This window comes from Falco punctatus (genome assembly GCF_963210335.1).
Source record: "Falco punctatus genome assembly, contig: scaffold_23, whole genome shotgun sequence".
Classification (NCBI taxonomy): Eukaryota; Metazoa; Chordata; class Aves; order Falconiformes; family Falconidae; genus Falco; species Falco punctatus.
The window spans coordinates 2,305,082-2,327,067 of NW_027660078.1; the positions used below are offsets into that span (position 1 = coordinate 2,305,082).

A 21,986-nucleotide genomic window follows, 5' to 3' on the forward strand; every position below is an offset into this window, starting at 1 on the left:
CATCATCGTAGTTCTTTCCACTTAGTCTTTACCTCTCCACTCTATTCTGAGACTTCCCTCTTCATAAATTGTACATAATGTACATAACGACTTTTTGCAGATTACAGTGGACAGCAGCTACTTTGCTATACAGAAAACATGAGAACACCGCTATTTTATTTTGACTCAAAAATAATTTTAAGAATGTATTACTATGAGTCAGTAACAAAGTAAATAGAATGGGAAATTCCAGCTCTCACTGAACATTTAATTGTGAAAGATACTGTACCCGTTCTCCAGATTTATGAAATCAAGTTGTCAAAAATGGCATTTCAACCCTTTTAGAGTCAGAAATATTTGTGCTGCAGGAATCATGATGCTTTGCTGAAGCAACCTAAATTCCTTAAACCCAAATCCAAACATAAACTGTTTGAAAGAAAGAAATTTTTGCATCTACTTCTTAGCACCTGACCTTCAAGATAACATATGGGTAAAAACCAGCATGACGCAAATGAATAAAGCCACAGAGGAAAAACAGCTGACATGAAACAAGCCATGAAAAGGCAACCTTTCCTTTCTGTGTTTGTAAAATTGTAACGTACTGGTCCATTATGGGGCTACACTCCACATTACTGTGGAATACAGACATAACGAAAACTCACGTTTTAACTGAACAACCTCTAACAAATACCTGTGTGTCTTACCAGAACACTGTGCAAAATAAAGAGCAAAAGGGGACCTGTTGCTTACCCATTGCAAACACATGAAAGGGAGAAGAGCGAGAGGAGAAGGAGGGAGATACTTCTAGAGAGAAGTTACATCTCTATTATTGTCCAAAGAACAACAATACTTTTTTTTTTTTCTTCCCCTAAAGCGAAGATGCCAAAGAACTTGGAACTATTTGTATTCTATACTTAGAAGTTACAAGTCCACTTACTTGTCTACATATCTGTTCACCTCTCTCTGGTTTATATTGTCAATAGCCGATTGTAGAAACTCTAAAACCTGAGTGGCAAATTGTTTCTCATCATTAACAAGTGTGATTAATACAAAATACAACACAAATTATCAAATATGCAAATTAAAAAACATTAGAACAAAGACATTAAAAACCCATTAAGGTTACATATCCTCTCCCAAATACATAGCCGACCAGCTAGCCACCTCAACTTTAGCCTTGTTTCCGAAGAAAAGAGAATTCCTGAAACACGCTGACACTAATTTCCTCCCATCTTGTCTCTCTTCCTCACCTCCCTCCCCTGCCTCTGAGCCTGCTGGTCATTTTCCATGATACAAGAGAGGGAAGCCTCAGAGGAACGTGTTTGTACATGTTTCAAAACAACTGCCAGGCAGGTAGAGATAAAGCCAGGCAAGTAATAATTCCTGAAAACTACAGCTACGGCACGAGCCCAAGAATTACCCTTTGTGGCTCACGGGCAGCTCCTGGACAGCCTAGCCTACAGATCCCTAGCCTGGAATCAGCCACAGCACATGCTCAAAGGACCAAGACAATCAGGAAGGGGGGGGGGGTGTTGAGCCACGGAAAGAAAAGCAGACTTCAGGACTGCCTGAAAAGGGGAGATGACAGCAAGTACGGTGTAGGAAGTGTACATCATGGAAGGGTATGGACAGTGCTGAACAGCAGACTAGAGGAGGGAGCAAACACATACACCGAGGTATATTTCAGCACACCTTCTGCTCCCGGGATGCCTTGCTAGAGCCATTAATTTAATATTAGAAAGAAAATTGCAAGTACAAAGTGTCTGTCCATAAAAGAACACTACAAAGAGATTGTTATGAATACCTTCAACATCTTCTGCATCTCCTAAGCCGAGTTCCTCCAAAAGATCTGCAAAACAAATCAGATGCTTTAATAAATACTCCTATCTAGAAAGATTATGAAGCTAAACCCAGAACCACATGAAGTGAACGTTACCTGATTTCTGTTGCTTTTTGTTAGGAGAGGTTTCACTCCTTTCCAAAACAGATTCAGGGGCCTTCAGCTATGAAAGACAATCCAATGACAAAAAAAAAAACACAAAAACACACTTAAAGTAACTCTGTAATATTTAATGAGCAGAACAAGTAGTCAGTCTGACATGAACAAATACTTACCTGGGAATTGTTGGGTTTCTCCAAAAAGCCTGGAAGTGAAAAATGTTTCAGAAAGTGTTATTTTATTCAAATTTATTTAATTTATAAAATTTTTACTCCATTCAACATCAGTAGTTTCTACAACTAAGTATCAGTTGCAAGCATTATTTCATCGAGACTGCGATACTTAACATTCAATTTACCTCATCATCCAGCATTTGTATCAGTATACAAGAAATGGACAATGCACGCTTCCCATCGTGCACCTTGGATTTAAGAAATAATACAGAACTAGGACAATCCATAGGAAGCAATAAGGATTTGCTTGTTAACAAAACAAGATCAAAATACTTATTTTGAGGAGCTGAATCCTGCTTTCTACAAAGATTATTTCAAAAGCCAAAGCTGGTCTGCTGTAATGAATTATCATAAAATAACACTACGAATTATCTAAAATAACAGCTCTGTGACCGTGATGTTGAGGGATATTTTCCTTTCCATCGACAGGACAGAGAAAACATGGGTGCAGACATAGAAATCGCATACACATCATTCAATGAGGAAGAATCAAACTAGTTCTTATCAGGTTGTTCTGGTTCAGCTTGCAAGAAAAGAAAAAACCCAAATTACAATTGGTTGTAGTCTGCATTTATAGCACAGTTCCAAACAGTTTCATTTTTTTTAAGATTTTTTTCCAACATTAAATCACTTACAAACCCACACAATCTACTGGCCCACCTATATTTCTCAAGTCCTCTGCTTTAGTCACCTTACAGTTTGAGTCCTCTCATGAAAGAAGTGTATGGAATGTTATTAAGAATGGCTCCATAGCAAAACTTTTGTCTTTAAAAAAATAATTAAAAAACAAACAGCATTTGATTTCAGGAAACTTGGTGGTCTAGCAGTATGGAAATACCTTAGCAAGATTATCATAATCACCTTTTATCCCCTTTTTACACTCATTTTAAACTCATCTTAGTAGATTCATACAAAGCAGACTTTCATGACAACTACTCGACAAGTAGATTTACAAACTCCCAGGAGCTTTTAAAGTTTTGCTTCCAGCTTACTGGATTCGCTTCTTCAGCTATTCTATTGTACTTACACTACAAGCAGGACTGACCATTTGGTAAAAAAGAAATCCTTCAGATGAGAGCTCTACCCCAACAGCAAAACTTCCGTGCCATTCTACACTCCAGATGCTCAAGAGACAGCGTCACAAACTCCAGGCAGAAGCCCTTCACAACAAACCCTGAACTTTCAGTCACGTTTTAGCTCCTAGGCAAAGCGTAACAGTAAGGTATCAAAAATTAAGACGGGGGGGAAAAGTGCTTGGCCAGATCATAGCTTTCTTCTGCTACGTTATCATCCAAGAATGTCCAGGTGTTCAGACAGGTCAGCCCTAAACCACATACACTTTCAGCACTATGCCACAAGAACTCGAACCCAAAGAGATACAAACACATCCAAAGGGCACACGTAACGCAAACAAGGTAACTTCCTTTACAACTTGCCAGCAAGCGCCGTGACAGCTGGTGTTAATTAACAAATACTAAGCCCTTCATTGCTATAGCGCGCACCCACACCGTAAGTGCATTCCTAAGGCAGACATCGATAAAAGCTCACTTCAGCCTGTACGTGTTTACAGACAAACATTTAGTCCACCACGAAGTTACCGGTGTGGCGCTCCCCTGAAACTATCCGTGAGCGTGCTCCGTGTCTGTCTGCAGCTGGAAGCAACACACCAGGTGATCCTTCTTCCGGACTTTCAGAATCCGTCTGTAGAGCATAAAACATGGGCGTGAGCATCGGTACAAATTCTCAACTCATTTCTACGCAAAATGTTCCTGCTAAGCCAACTTGCACAGCATGGAATCACAAAAGCCTTTGATCAGCCCCTTGGAAAGGGCACGTCAAGACACAGTATATGGGAAAATCACAGCAGACTTGTGTGTTTTCAGATCTTAGGCAAAAACCTCACAACTCATCTAAACTAGTCTGTCACGCTGGCAAACTGCACAGCCGCAAGGGAGAATTAACACGGTAACTCGAGCTGTGGGTTGCCAACCCGTAACTGCAGGTCTGGGGGGGACCCAACTTTCGGACTGAACTGGTACCCGAATACTCAAATTTGTGCTGACGTTCCCCAGGCACACGTCCTGCAGTGGGGAGCGAACACATTGCTACTCCCAGTTGCAAGGGTTGAACAAAGACGAGCAAGACAAAGCTTACAGAAACCAAAGCTACCTAAACCCCCCCAATAATATTTTAGCCTTGTATTTGTAAGAAGGAGACGGGGAAGAGTTCCTTCTTCCTCACAAGAAAAGTCAGAGGGCGTAAGCTACAGACTCTGCTCGTTTTCTTCTAACCCATTCCCACAGACAGGAAGAACTAAAAGGGCAAACACAGCCAGCACGTGTGGTATTTCTGTTGAACGCTACTCTCAAAAAGGGTCAAAAAGGTAGAAAGGCTCTTTCCCAAAGCAGCTCATCATCTAGGCTGCAGACCCTAAGGGCAACCACTGAACACGTCAGCGGAATAGAGTTGTGTGGTGAAAAAGCAACAATCCCGCCAGCCCCCGTGAGGAGCTCAGACTATTTTAAGCAGCAAGAAACTTCACTGCCGCAATACTGTACCAGAAACCCAACTCCAAGGGCCAGCTGCCATGAGACCCAAAGCATTAGCTCGACCTACCTTCATCCCAAGCCTCGCTGAACAGCTAGCACACAGCACAAGTATTTCAAGGGCCCCCAGTTACAAACATACAGCAGAACCAGGAGAAGGGGAAATAAGCCTCAGCCGCGGCAGGGCCCAAGCTCCGAGTGCTTCTGGATCTCGCTCCCCACCCCCGCCCCACTGGGAACCCCGGTGTCCTTCACGGGAAATACCTCAGAATCCCAGGGAGATTCAGCATCTTCCTCTTCCTCTGCTCCCACCGCAGTCAGGGCACCTACAAAGGCAGTAAGAGGTGAGACACTGAGCCCTTCTATTTCACTCTGCTTTTCCCCATCACCCCTGCGCCCAAAAGATGCACAGCGGTTCTGTTGCTGAGGACAAACTAAGGAGTGAGTGTTGAATTCAAGGGTTTCTTCACACCCAGCACACAACATCATGGTACTTCCTTTGGATCGCCACCTCTCCAGCAGAAGATGGCTATGCACAACAGCTGACACAGCTACAAGCAGCACTGAAGACGTGTTTGGGTCACACTCAGGAAAAGGCTCCAGCACGCTGCAGCCCTGTGGCATACAGAGTTTAGGTCACCTGCTCTCCAGTCCACAGCTCCAGAAATTGCCACTGACTACCACTATCCACTGTACAAGAAGTACCATAGAAACACCACCCGACACATCTTCACGCTAAAATCACCAAGAAACAATGCTCCTTTTGTAGCACTGCCAGAAAAGACCTTCCTTGACTAGCAGTTTTTACCCTGCACCTTCCCAGAAGGTAGACACCTAAGCATTGCCATTGAAAAAGAGGAGAGGCTCACCGCCCAAAATCTCACCCCAAACACACAACTTGTCCCTATCTCAGGGGGCTAACATCCGAATCTCTTCTCTACTAGGCACACGCAAGGCTCAGTCTCAGTAGGTTCCTGGCCAGATTAAACTATCTTCATCTCTCTGTTTTAAGCTAGTCCGTTAGGTAAAACTGATTCAGGATTCGCTCTTGTGGAGACATGCACACAAAAAACGGGAAAGGAGCTAGAGACCAGTGAGGGCACCCGTCCTAGCAGAGGGGAACTGCTGGTTCCAGCCTCAGCTAGGACTACTCACACTGTGCCAAATGCAGGCTTATGGTAAAATGCACAGACAGAAGAGCATGTATAGGCACAACACCTGGAATACAGCAGGTTCTGCCAGGCCCGCTCTGTAGCATTTGATCAGCAGCTACACACGCTCTGGTAACATCTACCACACCACTCTACTCTCTGGAGACACACAGTGGAAAGTGTGCCTTCTCCTCCTGCTCCAAGACCTGAGGTGAGTACCAGAGTGCTCAGCCCTGACTGACGGGGCAATGCTTTCGAGCACACTCAAGCGTGGCACTGGAGAGACTTTCTACGTTTTAAAACTGGACAAGGTGAGGCACTGGAACAGAACAGCTTTCTCTCAGATCGACTCAAATCTTTCCCAAGCTTCAGCCAAGAGCAACCACAACTTTTCAGTCTGACAGTACGGGCCAGAAAGGGGAATACTACTGTCACACCAAGACTCTCTAATCCTCCTCTTTTTCAACTGTGCGTTTTGTTCTGATCGCTTCAGGGAGAACACAGCAACAAAAACAAAGAATGACACCTGCTCCATGTAGCATCGTTTGGAATCCAAGGCCACAATTTGTTCTTCAGGAATGAATGAAAAGGAACAAAAGCTACTTTCCTCCTTGCCAATGCCCACTAGGGTTCACAGGCAAGGGAAAACCTTACTGTTTCAGAAGTCAATCACCATTTCAGTTCATTTACTGTGCATTAATATTTATAGAGGAAGAACTGGGATCAGTATTCACTAACTCACTTCTCTCACCAGTGTTGTCTTTGGAAGCACTGTGGACTTGATGGCTATCATTACAAATAGAGTTTTTCACACCCTCAACAACTGCAGTTTGTAGCTCTTCACCTGTGTCTTCCTTTTCCTGCTCCTTCTCCTCTTCTTCCTGTTCAGGTGATTTTTCCTAAAAGAGATTGACCAAACAGCTGGAAATAGCAGAAGCAAGCACCTTCTTAGCCACCCATCGACAACTTTAAAAATGCTTTTCCTGTGTAAGACAACAGGGAAACTTTGTTGAGCTTTGTTTTACAAGGCCTTCAGTTTTTCCATGGGACTCTATGAGGAGACAGCAATGACATTAGCCCTAAGTCATTAGCCCTGGCTCTGCAAAGCTCCAGAGAAGCAATTCTTCATGTCAGCCTAACTCTAGCTTTCATTTCAGTTACATTGTTTTGGAACACGCTCCTTTTCCTCTACTTTGCTCCAGGAAAATCACTAACTTCCTGCTCTCAATCTTATTCAAACTTTTTGCTTCCTCTATTTCAGCCATCACACCAGGTATTTTACTAAATGGCAATAAATCTTGACAGATAAAAACTGTACATACAACTGAGAAAAAATGAATTTATTTCAGAAAAATTATACTGCCTATTTGTTTTCCTGCAAAACCACTGCAACCAATAAAAAAATATTGAAAATACTGCCCAACACTATTCTTATACCTAAGAAACTGCTTTGGTTAGGAGTAAAGGCATTTTCTAATATAAAAAAAGGATGATCAAAAGATGGATATACATGAAATATTAACAGAAATCCAGTTTACCTTTTGGTTCTTACCTTTATCACCCTTAGAAAATACCTTTGTGATTGAATCATCCTTATATAACTTACTTTGGTGCCTGAGTGAAATGCTGCTCTTACATTTTCTTCATACCTATTCAAGCACAAGTGTTCACTTTCTTGTTTCAGTGCTTCACAGACTTTATTATTATCTACTTCACATTGCTCTTCTTCTGTATCTTCATCATCCACATGTTCAAGAAAGACAGAGTTTGGTCTTTGACTTTCAAGCCTTGGGTTTTTTCCTGCTGACAAAGAACTATTATCGCTTTCAAAGCCATTACTGAAGCTTGACTTTTCCTCCTTAAGACCACAACTATCTGAGAGAAGCTGAGGTGTCTCTTTTTTCCAGTCTGTCATCTTAGATTCTGCAAAAAGGGAGTCATCATTTCTGCGAAACTTCACCCCAATCATGCTTTTCTTGTTCCAACTTTCTTGTTTATCTTGCAAATTATTTAGATTTTGAAAGACAGTTTGCTTTGGTACTGACTTGCAAGATACTTCATTATTCACCGTCTTTGGAGACATGGCAGTTATGTCAAAACAACAAAAGGAGTTATGGAAATGGCAACAGGCATGTTACCAGATTAATGGAGTAATCTGGGAACGTCTGGAAAAGGAACCAAGTCAAGGATGGGCAGGATGGAGAAAGGACTTGGCCAGGGACAAAGGCTTAGGAGGGGATAATACCTTCATTTTAACAACATGACTTATGTTTTCTGAAGTGACCAAGTGCTGTGTTTTCAAAATGCTACTTTTCTCATTTACTATAGGAAAAGAATTATATAAAAGTAGATTGGCTAAGTAGTTTTTTAAACATTAGTATACTATGCAATCTGTTCCAAATAGCTTACTGTTTTTCCTGAACTGCTGGGAAACATTCATTAACAATGTCAAATTTGGCTTCTGCAGCTTCTGTAAATAAATGATTATTTTCTTTTAGAACACTAACGACAACAACAAATCCTTTGGTCACATCAAACCTTGAACACTAAATGTAATCAGGCTGTCCTTTTGATAGAAGTATAGGATGGAGCCAACACCTGACCACTATCTACAAAAACACTCCTCACATACGCAATTCAGTGAGTATTTCACCCCCAAAATACCATGCAGGCACCCTTCTGAAAATTGTTTCCACAACTATGGTTACATGCATAGCAGTTTTAAAAATCTGGGTTTAATATTTGTAGTACTTCAGTAAAATTCAGTTATATTTAAGATCGCAGCTTCTGGATGCTTACTTGCAAGTGTGCACAAGGGAAGTAACTGTTAAGAACCCTAGGTTTAATGCATTGATTAGTCCCTGCAAGTACACTTACCAGAATATCCTTACATTTCAAAAACATGCCCAAAAAATGCATAATTTATATTTAAATCAGTGCAAGAAAATGAAATCATGTTAAAACTAAACATGCTTGCACCTCCAGTATTACAGAGTAGGTTGAACTAGAACACCGGTTCCTCATCGCTGCAGAATCCCAGAGCAACAGAACAGATGCTCCAGACATCCCTGCAGAAGTTAATAATTCTTCAGAACACTAGCAAAAAAAGCAGGCCTGAGAGCTTGTAGCTGACAAAAAGAATACTGCCTAAGCATTCAAAAAAAGGAGGGAAAACATGCAATGTGAGATTACGTGCAAGCACAGAATGCCATCTCAATAGAAGAAAAAAAGATGACCCATTTGAGTAACTCATCCGCTGAGCACTCTTGAGTAACCTGATGAGGAGGAAAGGAGAACTAGGTGATGAAGGATTTCAGTACCTCTTCATTAAAAAGTGCCCTTTATCAGTTAGGATTCTATCACGAAATCTACAGGAAACATTAACAGTGTTTGGGGAAGAACAGAACAGGTTATATTAGTAACTTATAAACTGAAAATCTGACTCAAATGACCAAGAACAAACAAAACTGTGGTGGTTTATCTCGTCGCCTATGGCTCTTTTGCCTCAAACCACAAATCTACTGCGTGCTCTGCCACAGCTACAGGTCTTTTAGGAAAAACTCACAGCAAAAGAAAGGCTGGCAGGTCAGAGACTGCTTCTAAGGAGAAAACAATATTGGCTAGAACTGTAGTTTCTTTCAATCCCCCAGAAAACTTGCCTTCAGATCACTTATTTTTATAGGACATTTACTGTAAATACACCATACCTTGGGAGAAAAATCGAGTTCTTCCTCAGAAGTATGCCAACTGACATCGCTCCCCTCCTTCTCCAAGCTTCTTAAAAAGTAAAGCAAAATGAGTACTGTGTCTCTCCAATCATTCCTCAGGTATGTGCTGGGTATGTTTAAAGTCTTACCTGATTGAGTCTCCTTGCGACAAGTCGTCTATTGCTCTTCAAACATTAATTGACATGTTGAAATTAGATTTGGCATGCCAAAAATCAACCAGCACATACAAACATTTAACCTGGACAACTCTACATGTCATAACAGAATGAAACTTTGGGGAGTCAACTTTATGTAAGACAGCATGAATGAATGCATGCATTTCCAAACAACTGCTTTCTCAAGTCACACTGAATTGACAAAACAAAAAAGACTAGAGTTTTATCTCCTTTGAACTTTTATACCTAAAAGTTTAAGAACTACCTCTAAACTAAAAAAACCCAGCATAGCATGAATATGCTACGTTAATAAACAGTTAACAAAATACTGGTGCTTTAGCAAGACAGTAAATAAATGAACTTCTGAAGTATTCATACTGCACACACAAGCACACACTGTTGACAGAGATATTACTGGTTTATATACTATACTAGCTGGTGCTCTACCCACTTACAGGTTATCCTGAAAAGGTAAAAACCGTCAAAAAGCATAACCAAGATCTAATGCCTATCCTCAGGCAGAAAAATCCCCAGCAGTTCTCTACGCTGCACCAAAAAGGGTATTCAAGAGGCAAGACAGGCGTAACCAGGGCATTCTATACTACGCTCCAAGCTTTCATCCATGTTAAGACAGCAACTTGCACACAGGATCACAGGATAAATCAGGTCACAAGGGACCTCGGCAAGTCTCTCAGCCAACCGCCTCCTCAAAGCGGACTCAGCTCTGAGGTCAGATGAGGCTGCACAGGGCTTTTTCCACTCTGATCTTGAACCATTCAAGGAGGGAGACTGCACAACCTCTCTGTTTTACTGTTCTCACCATGGTGAAGCTGCCCACATTCCATTAGAAATTCTCTTGTTTCCATTTATGCCTCTTGTACCTTTGCTTCATGTGACACACCACTGGGAGGCACCTGTCTCTGTCTTCTCCTTACACGTACTGGAAGCTGCCGCTGGGTCCCCTTCAAAGTCATCTCTTCTCTACACTGAACAAGCCCAGTTCCCCCAGTCTCTCCCCAAAAGGCAAGTAGCCCTGCTCCTGGCAAAGTTTGATGGCCCTCCACCGAACTCGCTCACGGATGAAAGACCACTCTCTCTTGCACTGGGGGCTCAAAATTATACCCAGGGAGCTGGACACAACCCAGGGACTGCCAGGTAGCAGCGTACAATCCCCTTCCTCAGTCCCCTGGCTATGCTGCTCTTCATACAGCCCAGGACACCGTTAACCTTCTCAGCCGGCAGGGCACCCTGCTGGCTCATTCTCAGCTCACTTTCTGCCAAGACCCTCTGGCTATTCCCAGCAAAGCAGCTCTCCAGCCAGGCAGCTCCAGCACGTGCTGTAGCAAACGGTTGTTCCTTTCCATGTGCAGGACTTGGCATCTGCCCTTGCTGAATTCTGTTAAGACAGGCCTGACAGTCCATTTACCCAGCTTGTCAAGATCCCTCCGAATGGCAGCGTGGCCCAGATGCACATGTTGCAAACTCAACGACAGCGCACTCTAGCACACCACTGATGTACTAAAGAAATCTGAACTCTAGGAATCCAGCCTGAAGAGTGCGAAAACCTCTCAATTACCAACAACTAAGAGGAAATAAAAGGCCTCTTCAATTCCCAGGACAGAAAGGAAAAAAACAAATAGAGCCTCCACATCGTATCTATTTCAGCATTCCTCAAGTCCTCGATAATTAGTTCTCGTTAACTATCATCACAAAATGAACTTGCTTATAAATAGGAGATTGGTGGCCTTCCATAAAGTTGTATGATGACAGCCAAACCGAGGTCTTAGACAAAATCATTAAAAGGAAAAGAAAACAAAGGGCATATCGTGTTGAGTAAGTTATCTGAACTTTTGCTTTCCATGGATAGTAACTTTAAGCAATGATCAAAACCAGTTCCCATTCTCCTTTAAAAAGCAAGAGAGAAAGTTTATGAGATAGTTTTCAGACAGATCTTGATGCCCTACTGTAGAAATGGGATCTAGAAAAGTAGTATCTAGGGATCACTTGTTTCTACTTTAATTGAAGTCCATTTTCATTGTGGAGTAACAGAAGAGCATAATTTTTTTTTAAATATTATTTACTATCACTAATGACACAAAGCAATCACTCAATCCAGTAATAAAGGACCCGTGCAAAACACGCAAACAAAAAGCGCCCAAAGCCTGCTCTCAAACCTGATTTATAAAACCAAAACCATCAGAATAGAGACCTCCAAGATAATAAACATCACAGGTGTGTTAGTATTTGTACATCACACAACATGTTTCACAGTTGAAATGCTACTGTATAGAATACCTTTCTTTGGTTTTCCTGTTCTTGATGTCTGGCTAGGAGATTGTGGCATTCCTATATCCGTTTAGGGAAAGGCATGTCAAGGACAGACCAAACAAGGACACCAGAGTAAATGTGAATTCCCAGAAATTTGGAAAACCTAACCAGTACATTAACAAAGCTGTAGCAATGGGAGAATGTACTGTGACCATCAGCCTACTCTACAGTTACAAGAAGTAGAAGCCAAACCTATCACAACCTACAGAACTCTACTCTTAAGGGACAGTGTCAAACAGTGTAACTTAATTTACTTGCTCCATTGTAAAATACCTATATTCCAATATTTTGAAACACTGAAACAGATTCTTGGCAGTTTACTGTACTGCCAACTTTGAATTTCTCTCAGCTTGACTAGTCCTTGCCCAGCACTGACTGCCAATGCAATTCCTCCATATTTGTAGAGTGTTTTATACATACGGCACACTTAAAATCCCTCCGTTTAAGCATCCCAAAAATCTGTAGGTGCCAACAAACTTTGGAGATACACTAGCCAGTTGTGTCAGATGGTGCCGGATGCAAACACAGCCCCCTCCTACCTCAGTCTGAAGGTAAAAGCCCTGCATATATTGATTTGACCATGCTGAACTGTTCACATAGAGAAGCTACGCCACCAGCCAGAACGCAGGCATGACAAGCAGTCAGAGTGAATACCCTGTTCCCCCAGGGCTATAGGGCAGGCCACAACTGGACCAGAACGGGTGCACTGGCTGGTGTGAGTGTCATGCGTGTGTGCTTGTGTGTGTACGCGTGTCTATGTGTTGTGGAACAGAAGCTTTAGAATATAAATCACCATCCGCCTGCTCTACTCATCCTACTTAGTAAAATTTTATTTTTTATATCAATGAATGGTGTGGTTCTGTTATTGCAGCTACCCAACACCAAACGTCTGTGTGACAAGGCCATAACATTTGCCTCAGAGCAACAGGGAGTCCTGCTTATATTGATGTTACCACAAATACATGGAATGGATGTGGCAAGAGGACTCCTATCAAAAATACACATGTAAGAGTTAAAAAAAGGACCTCAAGATTGTTTCTCATTCCTTCTCCATTTCTGTTTTCTTAAAAGGCGATACAGCAGATATAAAGCACACTGAAGCACTCGTTTCTTTTCCAAGAGCTCTATGATGAAAAACCAATGGTTTCTGTAGGAACAGTACACCAATATGCAGTGCAGCAGCTAAAAAAAGCTGCCACTGAAGACATACTAGAAATCTGAACCCTCGCTTTTAGAAAAAATACATAATTACTTTTTGCCAAAGAAATTCCAACTTCAAATCTGAAAAGTCTGTCATTCGATATGCTAGAGGTGGAAGCCATTCATTTGGAGGTTTTTGCAAGTCTGTCTGTAATCAACAAAAAGGTTCATGTTCTGACAAAAAGTAAACACTCAAATAAGCATGAGCAAACTTCTTAAATATACCAACTTGCTCACTAGAGGCGAATATTTTGAACAATGTTCAACAAGTGCAAAAGTAGCAGCAAAAGGAGGAAGGACTACATTGTAAATCCCAGAAAAACAGGAATGAAGAGCAAGATTAAAACAAAGAATTCAAAGTGGGTATTCCTCCTTTGTCTCACGATCAGTTGAGCTTCTCCTCTAACAGGGGCTTCAAAGCTTTTACTGCAGCCTGTCAAAGGGACTCAGGATGCAGGACCTGCCCTTTGTGTGTGCAAGCAAGAGACTGCAGAATCAATGCCACCAAGTGCTCCCTGCATGCTACTAATCCCTCTCACTCAACAGGCCGGGGTCATTTTCCAGGAGACTGAGCACAAGGAGAAAAAGATTCGTACTACTCAAGGAAAACAAGCCCTACTATAAACAGTTTGAGACCACAGCGCACTCTTTCTCCTCCCAAGTCCTTAACCCACATAAATATGCTCTTCACACTTACTAGGCCTCTTCAAGTGAGGATTTCCCATAACATTGTGGACTTATGCTAGTAGTATTACTGTCTTCAAGGAACTGCGCAAATTACTTGGTTCAAGAACCCTTGTTTCCCTGAGGGCATATTAATTTTGGAATCACACAACAGTATTATTCTTCAAGCCACATATTTTAAAATAACCCAGGCCTGTCAGTCATCACAATGTGGTACCACAGCAATTATCTACGTGCACAGGAGGCAGCCACAGAGTGCTGTTTGGGTAACAGAAACATTTTGTTGATTAAACTACCTGTACCAAGCCCTTTCCAAAAATAAAATAAAATATAAAAACCTCTGCATCTTCCTTCAGTCTATCAAGAAACTTCACACATCGCTGACTAGATCAAAATAACTATTCCTAAGTCAAAGGAACAAAGTTTGGCTCTAAATTAAATTCCCCTATCTGGGAAAAGTGAACTCGGAAAAATATCCCATGTTTTGCTCATATTTCACGACATATTTAAAAAAGGAGTAATAAACTGTGTTTGAACACTGTCTGCTGTCCATTTGCCACAAAGTTCTGATGTAACACCCTTAAAAAAACCAGAAAGGATAGAACTTCCCACTGTAGGGCCTGAGATGTAAAGTACAAGAAGTTCGATCTATATTAAAAGATTAGTTTTCTAAGATTCCTCTAGGGCTATATGAGCTCATAAGCATAGACTGGATCTTAAAAATTAAGGAGTTGTTTGTTTTGGGTTTTTTTAATTTAAAATGAACTCACTGAAGGAGCTAATTTTTTGATAACAAGGCAATTCAATTGTTTTCCTGGATCACAAGTTAATATGGACTTTTTAATGTTTATTTCATAAAATTACTGGAAGTAGAAGTGGTTTTTATTTTTACTGGAATCAAACTATGTCCATGAAGATACAGTACACACAGAAGTTGCATTATTGTTTCTAACAAAGTGACTTTTCCAAGACGATTTTTCCTAAGTATGTCTCTACAGCACCTACACAGAAACAATCGTAACTGATGCTGAGAAATAAGACGACTCACTAAAGGCAGCTTAGTGCAGGTGAAACCATTAATATTAAAACACCACCGCACAAACTCAGTGGAAATCAACAAGACATGTACGGCCCTGCTAACTCATCTGTTGCTTCCCAGCTACAGGAAGATGAACAACTACTCAGGACGAACCTACTGCTTTTGCAATTCATTTTCACAATCTGAATGGCCATCTACAGGTACAAGTACACACCCCAAAACCAAAACCACTCTCACCTAGTTCCTTCCCTGTCCCCCTTCTCTCTCTGTATGAAAACCTATACAGATGGGCAATCTGGCAGGCAGAACACAACAACCCGGTAAGTGGGCCCGTAGCACACAAACCGCAGCTGCCTTCACCCCTGACAAGAAGCACCTCCAACCAGCAACAAGTCAGCATATTCACAAAGCTGCTTGCGCTACCCCACCTGATGCCTCCACTAAAGTCAACGGCGAACACAGTGAGCGCTGACAACACAAACCCCCTAAAGGAAAGGCCACAGTGATTTTCCTCGTGAGCTCCTGCGTGATTAAAGATCCTACCTCCTCTGTCCACAGCAGGTGCACCCAACGTCAAGCCAGCAGCTCTGGCCCGGTGAGGAATGCCAGGTACTGTGTCGCCTTGTGCACCACCTTCGTCTCTGTCTCCCCGGAATGCGTATGCCACCAGTTGTTTACAAAGACTATATAGGGAAAGAGAAGAAACATATTTGGTAAAAACAACCACATACTTGCTTATACAGTTTAATAGAACAGTTAACAGCCACTTACCCACCCTACATGTATTCATAGCCGTATGAATTCATATACTTGTATGCATTCACTGAGAGTAATACAGACAGAACTTACTGCACGACTACTACCTACTTCAATGTTCACTACAGTCATGTTCACTCTAGAGGTGCGTATCCACACCTACGAAGCTATTAGCTCCAGCTCGGCACAGTATTTTCAGCCGAGCTCTTAAGCACACATAACCACCTCAGAGAAGGGATACGCACAGGTACAAAGCTATCCGTAAGAGGGGTGAAACTGCTTAAGACTTTAACAAAAGGGATTTGTTAGATCTCTGAAACAAAAGACTGGTAGCTCCTGGTGATTGTAGTGGAAGTCAGTAAGGACAATGGTGCTGGTCTGAGGAGAGGACTGACATGCGTTTCAGTTTGCCACGTTCTACCTCTGGGTAACTGTAGGATACAGACATGTTTTAGAGTTTGTATTGGGCAGGTGCAAGCTTAGCGTCAAAACTTGACATCTACAGACAATTCGGGGCGGAAATTTTCTTCAACATCCAGATTAATACTAGACACAGGGAACGATACGTATCAGAAGACGTCACTGAGCACAGCTTCAGGACAGCTTTCAACACACCATTAAACCGTGCTGCTATTACCAAAAACATTCAAAAGCCACACTGACAACTGACAACCTATTCTAACAATAAAGTCAAAAATTTACCTAGAATATCCATGAGTAACAGCATAATCCTCAGCTGTCCATCCGTTAGTGTCTTTATGGAAAAGATCAGCACCATATCGAAAAAGAACTTTTATTAAATTAAGCTGTCCACCAGATGCTGCAGTCATAAGTGGGGTTCTGAAACACCAAAAATATGTTATGAAGTAGATCATTTGACACAGACACTGTAATTATTTTTATTCCTATTTGCTCTCAAAAACTACTTTCCTCATTACTGAATGAGCAAAAGAAAACGCAGTTTTCATTAAATATTAAGAGCAACCATAAAATGCAAGAAGGAGTCAAAACAACCAAACCTTTAATCTTCAGACAAAGCTTCCACATAGACAACACTCACATACAAACTATGCCACTATGCAGGAGATGTTTTTTACAAACTGAGGTAGTGCTGCTGAGCTAACAGCATGTTTCCTGCCAGAAGGGCCAACACAGACAATGCCTTCTTGTAATCCTCAATGAGGAAAGCACCCACCGAGGTATGACAACAGCCAAGCGCAGATGTGCTTTCACAAGTCACACAGAAATAGCTGCTATGTGGCTCCCCGGGGTTTTTTTTTCAGAGCTCACTCTCATGCCTCTGATTAATCCAGCCTAAAGAATACTAAAGAGACCCATGCAGAGTTTTGACGAACCACTCACCTTTCACAGTGATCTCGAGCATGCACATCAGCTCCTTTCTGCAGAAGAAACTCTGCTATATCTTCATGATGTTCAGAGATAGCAAGAATAAGCGGAGTGTTTCCCTCCTGAAAGGGCAGATAAAGTTAAAAATAAAAGTAAAAAAAAAAACACCACCCTACCAGAGAAATACTAATACAACTTTTTGAAAGAACTTCTTCAACAAATACAAAAATTTACCTTATTCCGAGCATCAATATTGGCATTATGCTCAAGTAACAGCACCACTACAGTTGTATTAGGAGATCGGACAGCAAGGTGAAGGGCAGTGTTGCCGTCAGCATCTGCCAGATGTGGGTTGGCACCGTGCTCTAGCAGAATAGCTACACATTCTTCTTGCTGGCACTGTACTGCCTGGGAACAACACGCAAAAAAGGAAGAACTTCCAGCACTCTGTTACAATTGCCGCAGCTTCCCAATGCTGGAAAATAAGAGCACCTTCAAAGCTGAGCTAACATATGCCTATTCCACGCTGATTACCAGATGCATGCTTCTACACAGAGCTGTGTAAAGAATCCTACCAGCCACCTCTCATTTAATGCACAGTTGACAAGCCCCACTTGAAAGAGCATAACATATTCCACATACCTTCATCAGCGGCGATCTGTTATCACTGTCAGTAAGATTTAGTTTACACTTGTTTTCTACGAGATATGTAACAACACTCACATGGCCATTCGCAGAAGCAAGATGCAGAGGTGTCCTAAAAATTAAACATATTAAATTAGCACAAACAGACAACTAGAGAAATAATTTCAGGCTCTGATAAATTGATACAACCACAAGTTTCACTTTGCACAAAGCAAGCTTAAGAAATGATTTCTCATTCTGTTACCAGTAACAGCAGTTGCGCACCAAACACCCGAGACTGGCCAGCAAAACCCCTCCACAGCATCTGCTTAGTAAGCTGCCATTTCCTTCACTCTAGAACTTAATCTGCACAGATTCCTGTGCCCAAGCATTGGTCACTGCCTCCAGCAGGACTACACCCGTGGCACAGCAAAAAAGCTTGGGAATCTGAGAACCATGGCAAGCAACCCTCTAAGTTCTATAATTATTCATGTGCCAGAAGTATCAGAGATGTAGATGGGCTTTATATAAAGAGTATTAGCATTTCCCTGCACTTTGAGGATTTCTGCTTTTTCTCTAGGTTGCTTACTACTGCAACAAAACCAAGTACTCACTTGCACCAAAGTGCCCCCCATCACATGCAGCAAACCAGACAGCAGAACACTGTAATCCTGAGTACAGGGAAGTAATACCTGATCCTTCAGATATGTATAACTACAATAGTCATAATAAGCCTACTACAGAGGAAGTCCTCTCCAGGGAGGGAATACTGTGTTTCCATAATACATGACCAGCATAAGAAAATGAAACTCTTTTCTTCAAGTTAAAGCCTTGCCAGAGGAAAAAAAAAACCCACAAAAAACCACCCAAAAAAACCCCTCCTTCAAACCACAGAACATCTTAGGTCTGATGTCAATTAACCAGCCTACTTATATTGAAAGAAATTGCCCAGAAAGTCCTTGCATGTGTTTCCCCCTAAATCAGAGGCACAAATCAGCACAAGCTTCACGCTGTGCAAAGGCAAAGCACCTGCTGCTCTGCAGGACACCTGTCCCAACAGAGCAGAAGACAAGCTAGAAAACAGCTGGGACCTTCCTCCCTTGAAGGTGATGCAGTAACAATCCCACAGTTCCTCAAGAACTGAGGGGAACACCAGCACTGGCTCTGAACCACATCGCTGCAGGTAGGTCCTTCTCTGTATTTAGGAAAGCTCAACTAGCCTTGCAATTGTTTTGGTACCTTGCTGAGACCGGAGCACAACAGCTCCCTGGCTAAGTGGGAATGGAAAGGGAGAGGTACACAAATGCAGTGGCAGGTGATGCAGAAACACAGTAATCTGTAATGCAGATACTTGTTACAGGGCAGCTGACATCCTCCTCCACTGCAACAAAGATGAGGATGAGAGAAATACAGAAAACTTCAAAGAATTTGTAATGTCTTGCTACAGACAGGGAACAGACTGGAGCACTGACAGAGGAGTAGCTCAAGAGCAACTACCACCACTTTTTGAGAAATTTCCATGGAAACATGCAGGATTCTTCATCTCTGAAGAAATGACTGGCTGAGATTATCTGAAAGCTAACCAGGACTGGTTATGAAGGAGTCCACAGTCCTCTGAAAGCTGCTACTACCAACCACTAGGAAGCATGACAGACGTGAAGTAGTCACTATCAGCTCTGCAAACAGAAAAGCCTTCAGAAAACTTGTGGACTTGTTGCTGTCCTCCTCAACCAAGCCTCTCAGTCTGTCAACAGGAGACGGCTCTGCTTGGAGCAAGGCCTGCTGTGCTCCACAGAAGATCCACTTCGGGGAACAGGCTGGCAGAGAACATCAGTGTTCAGGGTTGCCTGTCCCTGCAAGAGGCCTCCAGTAACACCGAAGTTCTTCTGCCACCCAGCCCTGGGGACACTGCCCAGATTCTGTTCCTGCTCCTGTTGCTGCTACGCTGATCACCTATAGAGTAGAGGAGAACTGCTGATGCTGAGCAGCCACGAAACAACCCCACTGGGAAACAGCAGGTTGGCAGTACGCACTTTGAATGGCCCTTGAGCCGACAACCCAGCAGCTACAAGCCAAGCAATGAAAGTGCTGGAGTTCAGTCTGACAGGCAGCTGACAGGGTAAATCTCCCTTAGCGATGAGCTCTGACCCAGGATGATGACTAGCTGGCATTGTGCCTACAGTGCTTCCAACTCTGTGCTGACTTTTGCCCATCTCTGTCAGTGAGGCTGAAGGTTTTGCTAGACCACCTCTGAAAGCTGCCTGCTCCTAACTGATGCTGTATCAAGCACACTTTCGGGAGGTCGTATGGGCTACAGGACCCACTTTATGGAAGGAACCTGTTGGTGTGATCCTTGCCATGTTCCTGGTGCAGGATTTTGCTTTTGGAAATCCTGAGCAGCAAAACTGAGATATTCATACAACCAATGCACACATTTTTGCCGTTACTTTGCATTATTTCCTATTCTTCACCTCTGTTTCCAATGATACCAAGTCTTCCAACACGAAGCCCTGAAACACAACTGCATCTGGTGGTCACTCACAACACACATCACCCCCACAAGCACTAAGAGGGCACAGGTGGCCTTGCAACCCCCATGGCTGGTACAGAGGGCAGTGGCTGCAGCAAGTAGGCAGGCTCTGTCCACCGAATTGCTCTCAGCCTCGCTGTTCAGCACTGGGCATTATCATGGCAAAACCACCACAGTGCTCATCATAGTATGCTGCCTTTTCTTTCTTCCCTCCGTCTCCCCCCCCACCCCCGGCTTGTTTTTTACAGTTTGTGACTGTATTTGTCCTGTTATAACACTGATAATTGCCTGGCACACAGAAGGAAACCCTTCAGAGGAAAAAAAGCTTTCTAGACAAGATGAACTTGAAACGCAAAAACTAGCGAAATTTCATACCAGGGTCTGCTAAGAGCTGGTGACTCACTGCTGACTGAATCAGTAAGCAGTAAGAAGAAAAAGAGAGAAACGTTCCGAACTATTTCCATAAATGCCATCGGGCACCTTGACTCTGGCAGCTCAATTATGCACAAAAGTGCACTCAAGCCACCTTAAATGGCATCACCCACCTCCAGCTGCATAAACAAACACTGGCTGGCAACACTCAGGCACACAGCCCACATGCTGACTGACTGCACTCTTCATTGCCTTCCTACAAATCTAGACAGTTTCAGGTGTTTTCAGGGCAATAAGCTAGCTGGCTGGCAAAAGTCCAGTCTTCAGAAAAGACAGCCCAGGATGCTGAAGTACTCTGATTAAACCAGCATCTCCTCTGAATGTCATGGATGTTTTGACTCAGTCTTTTCAGAAAAGGCATTAACAGCTCGACACATCCAAGACCCAAAACCTTCAGCTGATTCCCTTATGCTTACAGCGGACCATGAGGAGCTGTGCTGCAGCCCAGGGCTTCTCCCTAAGATATAACTGCCAAGTACTTGCTGTGCTTGACTCAAAAGCACACATCCTAACACCTGCCAGAAGCAGCAGCTTCCTCTGCATGGCACTGCCCAGATCTTCCAAACCAAGGCACTAATTAGCTGTACCAAGGCCACAGAGCAAACAGCAAAGTAACTGCCACCTAAAATCAGACTGATGTTGCTTTGGCTGCAACATCAGAGTCACAAAAGGCACATCGGGCAACCGTCCACACAGCACCAATACACAGCACATTCACCCTTTCCTAAACGCAGTGCTTACCCCTCTTTTACTCCCAGCTGAGGCAGTGCAGCTTGCTCAGCTCAACTACTAACCCCGCACGCTGAGGCCTCCGAGGTGCATGCACTCTGCCTTCCAAGCCTGCCTGGAGAATGGCCCTGAGGCTCCTTCTGCAACCCGCCCTGGCCAGGCTGCTGCCGGCCCCCTGCCGCTCCTGCGCCCCCAGGCAAGGCAACACCCCCGGGAACGAGGGCACGGAGGGGGCCGGGGCAAGACGGGGGATGCTCGGCCGACTCCAAGGGCTCCTGGCAGCACAGCCCTGGCTCCCCGCCCAGGCTGAGGCTCCCCGCAGCGATGCTGCCGTTCGCTCCCAGCGCCCTTGAGCTGCACCTGCGGGTGCCGGCGCTGCCCGCAACCCCCCCACACCCCGCCCCAGCACCGCCCGGCGCTGCTGCCCCCCGCCGCTTACCGCTCCGCCGCGTCCCGCTCGTCGATGCCGCATTTCTTCAGTCTCTGCCGCACCTGACCCAGGTCGCCACGGGCGGCCGCACGGTGCAGCTTGCCCAGGTCCTTCAGCCGGAGCTCGTAGGCACCGGTGGGGAAGGGCTTGGCGGAG

The 21,986-nt window shown here is 43.4% G+C and overlaps 1 protein-coding gene and 1 long non-coding RNA gene across 6 annotated transcripts in view; both read right to left on the reverse strand.

The window, feature by feature from the left end:
- The window catches only part of LOC308058047 (uncharacterized protein), a 52,630-nt gene extending 47,037 nt beyond the window's left edge, over positions 1-5,593 (reverse strand). Inside the window, exons 1-5 of one of the 2 annotated variants that reach the window (XM_080412060.1) lie at positions 4,962-5,593; positions 3,750-3,852; positions 2,095-2,123; positions 1,916-1,982; positions 1,784-1,828 (exon numbers count right to left, since the gene is read on the reverse strand). In XM_080412060.1, the coding sequence (XP_080268186.1) occupies positions 1,784-1,828; positions 1,916-1,982; positions 2,095-2,123; positions 3,750-3,852; positions 4,962-5,321 (604 nt within the window). In that variant the 5' untranslated portion in view covers positions 5,322-5,593. Of the gene's footprint in view, positions 1-1,542; positions 1,829-1,915; positions 1,983-2,094; positions 2,124-3,749; positions 3,853-4,961 lie in introns of those variants that run through there. The other variant, XM_080412059.1, reaches the window with a different exon arrangement.
- Positions 5,594-7,548: 1,955 nt separating this feature from the next.
- LOC308058103 lies at positions 7,549-16,856 on the reverse strand. 4 transcript variants are annotated; one of them, XR_013925652.1, is made up of 4 exons: positions 15,526-15,793; positions 9,556-9,738; positions 8,258-8,318; positions 7,555-7,648 (listed from the first exon to the last, which is right to left on the reverse strand). It is a non-coding gene; the product is annotated as an uncharacterized lncRNA (long non-coding RNA). The 4 variants fall into 4 exon arrangements; XR_013925653.1 differs by having other exon boundaries at positions 7,555-7,651; XR_013925651.1 differs by lacking the exon at positions 8,258-8,318 and having other exon boundaries at positions 7,549-7,648.
- Positions 16,857-21,986: the final 5,130 nt, after the last annotated feature.